A 14,459-nucleotide genomic window follows, 5' to 3' on the forward strand; every position below is an offset into this window, starting at 1 on the left:
GATTCTAACAAAGAAGTTTATTGTAAGTGATCATCAATGATTCTCCAAAACAATATAGGCGTTTCATTCTTATCACTCTGGTGTTCAGAGCCTTGACCTTAGCCGTGCCAACTGTGTAAACTGTTCTATTGTTACTGAATAACTCTTTTATACTTTAATCATGCGTTAAGGACATTTTATAAATGAAGATCATATTAAATTAGTAGATGTCTTCGGTTGCTAGCTTTTTAATATCATTTTTAAAAATCTGAAAACATAAATAATGTAGGTACAAAAGAGCTCGACTTAGAAATTTCAATTCACATACATTCAATAAAGAAAAAGATAACATATTGTTTACATCATAAAACTGAGGTCAAGAAGGATCAAACACCGTCGGCAAACAGAAATTGTGATTTGCATGAGGCGGTGCGGACGAGCCGTACGATCGCCTCGCTCGCCACGCGATTAAAAATGCAGGGCGCGGCGGGTGGGAGCGCGCGGGCGGGGCGGGGCCAGCGGAGCGCCGCCATTGGCGCGCGCGGCACGCGGGCGGGCCCGGGGCCGCGGCGGGGGGGACTCCGCAGGCACCGCCGCCCGGCCGTCGACCACCTCACAACGCACGTAGCCTTCGCGCCGTACGGTATCGCGACACGTACCCCGACGCGCACCGCCGCGAGTCCATGTGAGCGACCGACAGTTCTCTTGTTGTGTACCGTGAACGAAGGATCGGCAAGCTGTACGCGCCGCAGGAAGACGACATGTTGACGATGGAGACGGATCTCAAAGGCGGCAGCCTGCATGCCACGGTGCCGCCGCATCACGCGCTCCAGCACGGCTACGGCTCGCTGGGCGCGCTCGGAGGCATGATGTCTCTGCCTCAGCAGCAGCCGCTCGGCCAGCATCAGCCACTGCAGCATCACCAGCACCAGCCGCTGCCCCAGCACCACGCGCAGCCCCAACAACAACACCATCAACCGCCAAACAACAACAACAACACCACCAGTAAGAACTCTAACGCAGAACGTGTCAAGCGACCGATGAACGCGTTCATGGTGTGGTCGCGCGGGCAACGCAGAAAAATGGCTTCCGACAATCCTAAAATGCACAATTCTGAAATATCAAAACGCCTAGGTGCACAGTGGAAAGATTTATCTGAATCTGAGAAGCGACCGTTCATCGACGAAGCTAAGAGATTGCGAGCCGTTCACATGAAGGAACATCCCGATTATAAATATAGACCGAGGCGGAAAACGAAGACCCTCGCCAAAAAACAGGAAAAATATCCGTTAGGAGGTGGAGCGTTATTGGGTGCCAGTGACGCGCAAAGAACGGCCGCCCCGTCGGCGCAACAACCGCGCGACGTTTATCAAATGACTCCAAACGGTTACATGCCCAATGGATACATGATGCACGATCCCAGTGCATATCAACAGCAAGCGTATGGATATCCCCGTTACGACGTATCGCAGATGCAACAAGGCGGATACGGCGGCGGCTACTACGGAGGTGGCCAAGGATCGCCGTACCTCCCGCAGCCGCCCTCGCCCTCGGCGTACGGGCTGGGGCCCGGCTCGCCGGGAGGCTACGCGCTGCCGGCGTCCTGCGCCTCGCATTCACCGAGCGGCTCGTCGGCCAAGTCGGAGCCCGTGTCCCCCGGGCCGCCGGGGCTCAAGAGAGAGTTCGTGAGCCACGAGCCGACGGCGCAGCTGAAGCGCGAGTACGGGCACGTTCCGCAGGGGCATCCGCACGAGCAGCTGGCCATGAAGCGCGAGTACGGGCAGCAGGACCTCAGCCACATCATCAATATGTACCACGTGCCCGACGAGCAGCGGTACGCGGCGGCGAACGAGCGCGCCATGCCGCTCATCTGAGAATCACCCTTCGCGTGCGACATCGACATCCCGCCGCTATGAGCGCGCGTCGCACGCCCTCAGTGACTTACAATCGCGTTAGGACAGTGATCGTTAAACCCAGCCGTACATACTTCTAGGTATGTCAATTTATTTGTTTTATAAGTAGCCGGGAACGGCTTCTGTTAGTGTTGCGCGAACTGTTGACTTTAGATATCGGTCCGCCGTCGGCCAAACGTTCAATTTAATGTTGTTGATTAATCTTGTATTATATTACGATTATTGTATTTTTTCATGGTTTTAAGTTAAAATATTCTAAGTTGTGTCGTGCGGACGGAAGGCTGCGGAGTGATATTTGCGTGAGAGACGATGTAGAGAAAGAGATTATTTGAATACCAAAAAAATTTTGATCAAATTGTAAATATAGTGTTAAAGCTAGAGAAGTTGGAGTTAGTGGATAATCGTAGGTAGATAGTATTAAGACGTGCCACGGCGAACACTCGGACCCGTCGTGTATTGTACAAAGTATTTGTTATATCGAATCGAAAGTTATAGAGCCTCGAAAGACTAAAATATTGTAATACGAAAATGTACAGTGAGTGTTATATAGTCAGTGGACACAAAAGTATATTGAAAAGAAGATGAAGTTATCAATAAACGACGCGTTAAAATTGTAATATGCTGTTTTGTTCCATTATCCCAAACAACCCACACACAAAAATTACTACACACACTATCCATGAGTGATACATTCTTTTTACGTGATGTTATCTTTTAAAATATTTTACAGATAAAATTATGCACTTATCAATCGTATAAAAGATTTCAACGCGTCATACTATTCATTCTTAACTTTCTATGATTTTTATTATACCTTCCTAATATTCTTTTGTAGTATAAGTAGGTAGGTAATTAAAAGTAATTTTATTTTTTAAATATAAATCTGTATTGAATTAAATTGCCTATATATTCATGTGTTCTGCTCAATTAATTACTTGATTTTACCTTTGAAATGCCCTTTTAAATTTTTATTGTGAAAAAATACTTTATATGTATCGTAAACACACGTATTGAACAATTAAAAAAAATTTGCCACCAAACAAGATGTCAAAGTAGAAAAGTACAATTTATTACAATAAAGTATTCACATTTGACTAATAATTGAAGAAAGAAACTGCAATTAATTATTAAAATAATGTACCTACCCAACTCAACACAATAATATAACGCATAAGTAAATACCTTTTTAATTTTACATTTAATCATTACCTATATTTTTTACAATTATTATTTACACAAGTTTAGTTATCTCGATACTTGCAAACTGGTCAACATAGAGTACTAAATCAAATCTACGTAAGTTAACATGCAAATGTGGTTAAGTAGGGTATTATGTTGGATTCAATATATATCTGTCAACACAAGGGGTGAATTTAATCAAATACCTTCGTATTTGATAGATTCGGGCACTTTTCCTCTGGGAGATAACGCCCCAGTGTTCATTCTACACATCAACAAAGTCTAGGGATATTTTGTTTTTTACAAATTATCCCAAGACTATGTAAAATGATTTTATTTTGCATAAAAGACCTTTAAATAAATAACATAATAAAATAAATGAAATCTTCCATTTAGGTACAATTTCACAGAATTATCCACAGACCACAGATTTATAGATATTTCTAAAATACAAAATATCCCTAGACTTTGTTTATGTGTATTTTCAATTACGTGAATGATTTTGAGGTCTTAGTGACTCACAAAATATATTAAATGAAAATAACTGGTTTGAGGTGGTCTCAACCGGAATTTGTAGTTAGTAAACATATTACCATGACAAGATAAAGCAAATAAGATTATGGGTGTGTTTTACAACCATTTAATTAAATTTTATACAATTTTAGTTTTAAAGCTGTTCTTTCAGAAAAAATTAAGATTAATTTATTTCTCGTCTATCTAGATATCTGTATTAGTAAAATACACATAAAAAGTACTATTGTAATCAATGTGTAATTGAAAAAACATACGGTCTATATTTTATTAAATATTTTTTTCAGAGCTTTCAAAAAGCTATATTTATAATTTCCTGTGAATAAAGCTTTTTGAAATACATAATAGATTATGATTAAATTTATCAACGTCACTTGTTATTCAGAAAAAAATCAACATATTTTTTTCATCTTGTTTATTTTTTACATTTTTTTGGTACCTATTGACAATTTTGATTTCAATCTATTAATACCACTATTTACGTACACACAGAAATGCATATACCTAAACCATAAATATTCGTTATTATTTCAATCTCATTATACCTAATATCTTATAAAAATTATATTGACGATTTTCATAAAAAATATTATGTGCCTCACCAAAATATGTACTTATAGAAGTTTGCATATTATTAATAACATGATGAGTTATTATAAATTCATGTCTCAAATATCGAGGCACAAAACCCGGATATAAGAACGCATTTCGCACCCCACCGGGCGTCGAACCCGCGGCCGAGGGTGGACAATCACGTTCCCACGGCACCGCATTGTTTTCTCTCACGCTTGGCGACATATCACTGATTACTGTTATGCTCTTATCACGCAATGATTGTCTTCAACGTCTTGTGTTAGTTTGAATTTTGAACTAGGTACTAATATAGTCTCCCACTAAGTACGAAGATACAATTTACAAAAAATAGCTAAGAAGAAATTTACATCTCAAACATATTTTTAACATCTCTGCCCATATGCCTTCATTTAATTCGTACCTAGTGTATTTTATCTATCTTCCACGAAGTTACTGTTGTCAACCATTTAAACTTAATTATTTTAGAATGTGTCATATCAATTACTGGGCCATATAATAAGCATCCACGCATGAAATTACAGTCAGATGAAATACTATACTAACTTCTATGAAATATTGGCAATAACAAATACGTATACTATTTCTCAACATTGCACATTGAAGTTTCACAGCAAACTTTAACATGCGTATCGGGTTCCAATCTAATCTTAACTGCATCTGTTCGTAGGTACATCCGCTGCACATTTGCGTTTTTTTTCAATCTAATTTCCCAAACGCCGACGGGCAAACAAACTAGTGTTGTCACGTAATTCGTTCGTCAAACATTCGTATTTGTTCTTTAGATTGACACCGTCACCCTTCGTCCCTTTGTTTTTATGTTCCTTGCGTCAATATTTGGTCTCATTTGTCATTAAGTGGCTTCAAACGATTCGTCGCCAAAGTGGGTGGTGTTTGTATGTTTAACTTATGTGATATGTGATACATATGACACCAGTCTTGTCGTATTTGAGGAAACGCGTGGGTGGGGTCAAAGTTAGATTGACGCGTGTACTGATGTAAATAAGATAAAATACTACCAGAGACGATGTTTGATACAAAATATGTTTGTGTGTTGATTGAAATTGTTGTTCGCATATTGAATTAAATTTCTAATAATACCTATCTACTATGATAATGTATTCAATAATTTTATTGAATATTTCCGTATGTAAATAACCATTTTTCTTTACTAAAGTAGTACTAGGTAATATCTAAAAGTAATTAATCAATTTGGAAGTTAAAACAAAGCCTGTTAATGGAAAAATTTAACTGTGTACGTACCTATCATGTACCGTGTAAATGATTATGCAAACTGCAAGGTATTAGCTGAAAGAATTTTCAATTCCCCGAAGAGTCGGCCATTCTCTATTTACTAAGAATTTGGCCATGTCGTAGTTGCTGTAAGGAAAAAAATAAATGGAGTTTTAGCTTTAGTGCGTATGACCTTCTTGGAATCGTTGCTAACGGTACTTACGCCGTCATAAAGGCTAACAGGTAGGCTTTTGCTGACCACTGCCGAGGCTTACGTTTTATTTTTTTGGTATAAGTTGTTGTTATTAAAATTTTTCACAAACGAGAAAATAACTTGTAGGTACCTACCTAGGTTAATTGCGAAAATTATCTAGGCTATAATAAATACAAATCTATGCTAAATTATAATTATATAAAAATTTGAATATCTATGCCAAAATAAATAAAATATTTATTAGGTAGAGCTAATTAATTCTAATAATTTATCTGTGTGAACTGTGGAGACTTAATTTATTTATTTCCGCATACCTGCACTATTTCATCCAATAACCTATGCAAAAATTTTTATCCTATGTTTTCTCAAATATTTATCAGATATATATTTTTGCTCGACAAAATAGTCATAGTACCTAGATTTATTAAAAAAGCAGGGTCGATTTAACGGTCTCAATTAGTTATAGATGATTCTCTCCACAAATCACTTTGTTTTGGAATTCCCAAGAAGCAAATGTCGATGCACAAGGGTGGTCGAGTATTTTTTCTATAAAAACGACACAACTTTTATCACACATTGTCAAACACGTTACAGAAAACAACAAAAAAAACACAGTTCGTTCTCTTACGCAGTGTTTAGTTTGTTCAAGAATAAAAAATACATGTAATAAAAAAGTAAAATATAATTAATACATTGTAATTAAATATCTTTGATAAATGCTTAAACACAGCATACCTACAATTTCGTCAACATACTTATTGCATATTGATTTTACAACTGAATATTATATAATAGGGTCTATGGAATATAGATTTTACTTACTCAGTAAATCTTGTATTAAAATAATATTTATCAAAGTTATGTAAACAACATTTATATGTACCTATAGATACCAAATAATCCGATTTGCGGCTTCATAAAAATATATTTTTCAAAATAAAATTTTGACGATAGCTAAATTTCTTATTTAGCCACAAATGCCCACAGCCCGCGGTTGTCCAACAGAAAGGGTAATAAAATTTTTTTTGGAAAGTTTTACGACGGCAAGGGTACGTAGGTACCGTGGGGCAGGAATTATAAAACAATTTGACTTTGACCATAAACGCGCCGCCGTGTTTGCCTAACTGTAATCGGTTTTGTTTTCAGAAATTACCATGTCCATGTCACTTTTACGATTTATTAACTAATGGTTTGATGCTCTTTGTTTTGTCTAAATCCGTTATCGTGCGGTCTGGGAGTACATAATTAGCAATGGGAAAGATTGCCAGTAAGTGAATCAAGAAAGATAAAAATAATTATCAACTGCTTTAGAGAATGGGTTTGCTATACTTTACCCATCGCAATTTTAATTGAATGTGACCATAAAACTAAGGAAGATTTATGTGGTCATTTTATTTCTATACCTCTTTATTCGTGTAGGTAATTTGTATAAAATTTCAATTAATGATAAAATCATTATAAATTAAAAATATCCTTCTGCCTACCACGTCACTGCATAATAGCTTCGATCGGATAAGTATTTTTTAGAAACTTTAAAATATTGATGCAGAAATATAGATGATCCATCGTATAACATTTAATAAATTTTCATACTAAATACCAACCTACTTATACTTATTCACCTACAGGCTACAACTGCCACACACGGTACCTATCCTATACAATTTTACTCTTTTAAATTGAAATAAATTTTTACATCCAGAAGCAATTTTCATACAAATTAATATTATGACGAAGAAATATTTATCTTATGAAAAATAATTTATCAGTCCCTGGTCATGCAATCTTCAAATTCCTTTAAACTGGTTAATGAGCAATCAATGTTTATCTGGCTGATAAACTTACTAGAAATGATAAGAAGCTTATCAGTAGTGATTTCGTGTAAGTACTTCATGACTTATAAGCTTAGGTACCTCAAAGCTTAAGTATTATTCATATTATTGGGCAATCACTTATGTATAGCATCTTTGTGTATAGGTACGAATAATCTATACTAATATTATAAAGCTGAAGAGATTGTTTGTTTGTTTGAACGCGCTAATCTCAGGAACTGCTGGTCCGATTTGAAAAATTATTTCGGTGTTACATAGCCCATTTTAGGGAGGAAGGTGATACTACGGCACATAAATTTGTCATTAATCATGTCTTTATATTATAATATTGTATAAAGCCGCTATCAAACCTATTGAATAATTTACTTTCATGAATATAACGAAATACTTATGTTAGGTACCTTAAAACACTAATTGCCAGAACTGTCAGCATTTTTACAATGCCATCAATTAGTTGTCATCTTATTAAATAATTTATAGATTCGAATTTAAATTAAATGTTAATATCATTGAAATATGTTAACTTGATGTTGACATCACGTTTACGTAATATGTATTTTTATGAATGAGAAGTATAATTATTGAATTTATATGTTTTACAGTACATAGATATTTTAGACTCAAAAAATCAGCAGCCACTAAGCTACGTACAGTCATGTACAACTACGAGTAACGTTGAAGATATTGCTTTTTATAAATAAAAACGGCCATATAAGTTTTGAGTAAATTGAGCACACACAAACTCCTTATAACATTAGTAGATATAGGTACATGATACATCATCGAAGCAATGAAATTATCAAGACTTCGCTTTATAATATTATTGGCAAGATCCAAGATTGCCGAAGAATACTTAAATACTGCATGTACATTGCTCGGTATTCATAATGCACTGATTGCGTGATCACTACGGAGATGGTAATGAAACACTAAAAGGTTTTCAAACTACCCTCCGATAGCGTAACTTAATAGCCGGTACGGTTCGTACTTTATCATTTAACTTTGTGTAATGATTTTTATGATTTAATGTGTTGAGGTTGTTTTAAAGTATTTTGAATGAATTTGGTGTTTATTTTACTTAATATTATAGTAGTAGAAAACTTTTAAAAGTAGATAAAGTTGTGAACGTGTAACTATGTTCATAAAGTTATTTACAAGGAATGGTATTACAAAAAAAATTACTGTAAGCCAAATAAACCACTCTTTTTTACTAAGTACCTACATCATATTATTCATAATCATTAGTTTTTATTTTAAAAATGTAACGTGTCGTGGTTAAAATATGTCCAATACCAACATTCACACAATCTGTTTACTAATAAACAATTAAAATATATTTTGTTTGTTTTTATACAGTTCTTAGGCTAGTCCATCAGGCAGAAACAAAAAACAAAGGGCTTGGGGCCACTCGTAAATCGGCCGATAGAGTCATTATCCAGGGGCGGACTTGAATAATTAACAACAAACAAACTCGACACGGATTACCTTATCTTGTTCAATCTTGATTTATATTTTTGTTTTCTGATTGTTCACGGATATGACTGTGGTTTGTGTATAATTGATGAAAAGGACGTAGTTAGGTTTTTATGGCGATAATGTCGTTTGGGTCACGCTTGCGTGTCCGACTTTCTGTTAAGTTAATTTTAGTGGGTTTGATTTTTTTATAATTTTTTTTTTATATTAAATTCTCATTATAATTCAGTAAATATGTATCCAAGGATGTTTATTTAATCTTTGTAAAACTTATATGTAAACCATCAAATCGATGTCTTATTATGTTTGTATTTATTAAGTTAAATGTACCTATTACAGTGTAATAATTCCGAGTTTTGGTAAAATCGTAGATATATTTAAATTCGTCTTCAGCTTCCCACCTCCGTTGCGCCGCGCCGCGGCCGTCTCTGTAAATTATAATTTACCTGCATATTATGCGATGAGTCTTAAAAACTATATTTATATTTTTTATTAAAACGATATTAATTCAAACTTGCTACTTGCCATTACAATCATAATTTATTGTAGCATCTCGAATAAAATTAATTTTCATATCAAAGAATTGGGTTTATAGGTAGAAAAAGTTTGTATGTTTATAAATATATGGTACAACTTTGTCAGTTTTAAGAATACATGATTTACATATATCATCCCATTACACGCTTGTTATAAATAGTAAAAGTTGATCTGGATTTCGACATTCGACCCGCCCACGGCCGGAGCAACAACCAACATAAATCGGCCGAAAAACTCCGACAATGTTATTCTTACTTAACTCCAAATGAACCATAACAAATACGAAGAAAATGTAACGGAATTAAAACAACGCAATAGTTGTGTGTGTGTGTGTGTGTCCGAGTGACAGATAAGTGTTTGTTCAATTTATATGTGAAGGGTGCTCCACTCTGAGACGCGCCGGCGCCTTATGGGCTCACGACTGATCAATATTTTTATTATTACAACTATTATTTTACTTATAGATATAATTTTTCATTTTATAATGTACAATTTTTGCATTGATCATGGGTCGTGGTGATCGCCTCGTCAGGTCATCTTATCAGGTCAGACCGACCCACCTTGGTATTATTTTTTCAGAATGGCGGAAAATATTACAGGTTAAATCACTGTATTTTGTATTTAAAATGTTTATTATTTAAATTAAAGATTCCCTTTTTGTAGGGTAGGTAGATAGTCTAGGTAGAAAAAAAAATAAACAAAATTAAAATTACAGTTACAGCCGAAAACGACGTTAATTGCTTTTGTGTGTTAAAGATTTTTATTTAATTGCGTAAAGCAATAAAAGCTATAGTTCGTTAAAAAATTTACATAACCCATATAGAGGTAGATTTTACAAAAGGTTTAAGAGTCTATTACTTGGGTAATATTTGTCTGTATATGTATTTATATTCTAGATACGATTGTATTAATAAACACTTCGTATAGTGTTACGAAATTAATTCACTAAACGGTTTAAGTAACGGTACGCCTGAAGACTCATCTCCTAGTTCCTCTCTCCTCCCAATGCATCTGTATCGACTAATTCGTCAAGCGATTCACATCTTACATTCTATTAAAATACAGGTGTAAACAGCTTGCATGTATTAAATACGGCAAGCTAGCTTGAAATGGTCGACGGTAAATAAACAGTTGATACATACGATACATTATTGCATCAATGCTATCCTGTTTGTGATCAAAATGGCACTCATTGTTATTATCAATAGAGGTGACAATAGCGTGAATCGATAGGATTTCTTATCGTAGTGGGTTAGTGGGCAAGAGTAGTCGGGTCAAACGTTTAGCAAACAGCCAGAGCCATACATACGGATTCGTTTTGCAGGCTATTTGTAGTGGCTACAACGAAATGGCTAGAAAAGCACTCGTTCCCTCTAACAATGTTGATCGTGTTTCGTTTCGCTGAAAACCTGGTGAGGTTTCGTTTAGAAAACTCCGTTTACTAGCACTGTTACTCCCAGAAGGAAATAACACTTACATTTCAAACTCATTCGACTGTTGCAAAATTAAATGTTTGAAACATTTTAAGAACGTGCACCTGACATGCAAATTTTAGTTACTTGAATAGTTGTAATACAAACAACACCCATGACGTTAAACAAACAAAAACAACAACAGAATCGAGGATATATAAAGAATCAATATAAAATTAATCAAACAGCAAACTTTAAAACATCGCTATGTCTTAACCGAGCAACTCGGAAGCATCTTCGGATCACATTCAAAAGTAATCGCCCATCAATCAACCTTCCCAATTCCAACAAAAAATTCTTTGTCGGAACAAAACCGCCAGTAATTGTTGGCGAAAAAACAAAAGTGGGAATTTATAACGAGATGAAACTTCTAAATCATTCCGTTTAGTGCGAAATTATAGTGTTTTAAAATGGACGTTTAGGTGATTTGTGCGTCTGTAATAGTCTTATATTGAGGTAGCGTGCCTCTGCCGAAACTCAATAATGCCGCAATCTATTAGCTGAACAAAAAGTGAGCTTAATTTCACACCTGTTTACCTTTAATTCCATAATAAGCAGGCCTCGAGAGTTTTTACGGATCCTGTAGTGGCTTTTAATTTTCACGGAGGTTTGTTTGCACAGTTAAAATTTCACTGCTTTTTCGATTTATTATGTATGCAGTGTAAATTAATATATCATTAATTCTGTGTAAATCGTCCATTTTACTCGAGCGTATTCGTGTCAATTATTGCATGATTGGCACAGTAATCATTGTGATGAAATTAAATGTAGATAATATATTTTAAACCACTATTTTGTGTAGGTAATAAAAAAATATACTTATATTTATAATGTTACTTACAATAAAGAGAGACTCAATTATTTAATCATAATCACTACGATAAATACCTATATTTAGTCATAGTTGGTTAAATAAGTTACCTCAATATAATTGGATAGAAACCTATATGACTTATTCTTCAAGGAAAAGAATTCTAAACGAGTGTCTATTAAGTATTAGGTATTTAACAATATGTATTTTTTCATCTTACTCGAATAGAGATTGCAGAGTTTTTATATTCATCTTCTTAAACAAGATTGAAGAAGTAATACCTATTTCCAATACCAGTTCTGCCATTTATTATCGTCGCGGAAATAAACTGACAGTAAATCAGAAACTTTTGTTTAATCATCTCGTATCCAAATTTCTGTTCTGAATGTATTTGTAATACCACCTAATAATACACAATACAATATGAGATAACACATCTGTAGAGTGGATCTGTATGACACTGCTTTCAAATATTACCCAGAGGCTAGGACAAACATGCTACCAATTAAATTTCCTGCATCTAATACCTATAAATACAATCATCAATCGGCGAACTAAACAACTCTGCTTTCCAAAGATGCCTTCTTGACACAAACCTTTTAAACTGAATAATGCATCTTATACCTACAGTCTACCAAGTAATCATCAATTGCTTTCAGGCGAACTAATCAACTCTGCTTTCCAAAGATGCCTTATCCAGGACAACCCATTTCAACAAAAAATTATGCATTTAATACCTACAGTCTCCCAAGTAATCCATAATCATCAATTGCTGACCATCGCCATCGGCCGCTGACGTCACAGCGTGGGTGCCGACACGTCGTCGTCACGCTCCACAAAGCGCGAGGCTAACGCAGCCTTGGCGTCGCCTCACATTGCGCACCGGCTTAGAACAACTGTTTTTCAACTATGATCGGGTGATCAAGGAATCGGGTCAAGTGGCTTCCTGAAATTATTACAAAAGGTGTAAATTAGCTTGGCATTTTATCTCCATACGTAAAATAACTATGTTTAAGAACTTGAAAAAGTAAAGCAGTTTACTACCTATTAACTATACACATAACAAATCATAATACCTATGTATAAAAAAAAAACATTCAAGACAACAGGGATAGCGATTCAGCCATCGGGCAGTTTAACATATCTATGTACTTGGTATCATCTGGTTAGTAATGCGATAAAGTTTTAATTTAATAGTTTCAACTCATTTGATAAACCTAATATAATTTTATACTACAGAATAAAATATACAATTCTTGACCCATTTGTATTTATTAAATTGGGATAATACAGAAACGAATAATATTCAAAGTCAATTAAAGACCACAATACCCTTAAACTGTCGTTTAACTTAATTTACTTCTGTATAGGTAATAACGACTTACTTTCGTCTCAATACACAGCATATCAAGCAGTACATTAAACATTGCCTATCACAAAAGAAAATAATTCCAAAGATAAATAAAATAATTTCACCATGGTCACCTAGAATCAGGTAGTAAAGAACAAAATGGCCAATAAAGTAATAAAGGAAGAGCAATGTCATAAATCGCATGTGCTTCGTCTTGGGCATGTCCAATGACTTGTCGATATTAAGACAATGGCTCAGCGTGATCCTCATAAAACTGGGCCCGTGACGACAACGTCGTCCAAAATATTTATACGCGTGACAAATGTCCTTTTTGTCTCTAAAGGCCTGTCTCGCCGATTGGACATGGTCTTAGGTGCTCTTCGCTGAAAATATCCGTTCCGTATTAAATTTACTGTGAGGGACGCATGTGATGTTCGAACCTAAATGGTAGTTTTGGGAAATGTTCTTTTTTTTCGATTTTAATTAAAAAAATATTTAATTTGTAAAAATAACACCCGACTAGTGAGAGCCCTGATGATAATTAAAATGTATGACATCTCAACTGTTATAAAAATAAAAGACTAAAAATATGGAAGATAAAATGTATTTTTTAATTCCTCTTAATAAAGATAAGAAATGTCTTTGAATGAATATAATTGGTAAGTGTAAAACTTTAGCTCTAAAAGGGACAAGTTTTTTATACGTTTGTTAAAAACAACAGCGCTGTAATATAAAAAGATTTGTAGCAATAAATATTACTCTTAATCTTGTCTTAATTAAGTCGTAGCACGTGCCAAAGCTCGGAGTATTCACATGTAGGCGTTTTATATAATCTCTGGCATTTGTCGTTTTATTTCGAATTGTAAGTAATAAATCCAGGCGGCGATGACCGATGGCTGTGAAAGTTCACACAATAATTTAAGTTTTTAACACTACGCTGCCACCGGCAGATGGCTCTCATTAGCCGGTAGTGCTAATATGTATCGATACTATAATATTTTGGAGTTGTTTTTCTCTTTGGAGATTGTAAAAACTATGTGTCATCTTTGCTTTAAAGACGTATGGCCAAAGTCCATATATACACATTACACATATTAAGAAACCGTTTTCCAGGAAAACAAAAAGCTCTTTACTCTACAGGACTTAATAAAGTTAAAAATACTGAAACAAAGGCAGAATTGAGTATGTTCATAAATATGTGAATACCCGTATCAAATTTGATAAGTAATTACAAAAAACCTTTCAAAATCGGACACAGGAAATCCATACATTCCGATTTCCGATACACCAAACAACACGTCACAGATGAGTACAGCTTAAATAATCTAATGATAAACCGAGTT

At 35.0% G+C, this 14,459-nt stretch overlaps 1 protein-coding gene across 1 annotated transcript; it reads left to right on the forward strand.

Annotated features, from left to right (window-relative positions):
* The first annotated feature begins 609 nt into the window (after positions 1 to 609).
* Positions 610 to 2,509, forward strand: LOC123706172 (transcription factor Sox-21-B). The gene has a single exon (XM_045655337.1). It carries the CDS (start codon positions 741 to 743, stop codon positions 1,851 to 1,853), a length of 1,113 nt encoding a protein of 370 aa, XP_045511293.1. The 5' UTR covers positions 610 to 740; the 3' UTR covers positions 1,854 to 2,509.
* The last annotated feature ends 11,950 nt before the right edge of the window (positions 2,510 to 14,459 follow it).

This window comes from Colias croceus, chromosome 3 (genome assembly GCF_905220415.1).
Source record: "Colias croceus chromosome 3, ilColCroc2.1".
Taxonomy (NCBI): Eukaryota; Metazoa; Arthropoda; class Insecta; order Lepidoptera; family Pieridae; genus Colias; species Colias croceus.

Coding starts and splice junctions, on each gene's coding strand:
- LOC123706172 (XM_045655337.1), top strand. CDS start 741: ATGTTGACGATGGAGACGGATCTCAAAGGCGGCAGCCTGCATGCCACG.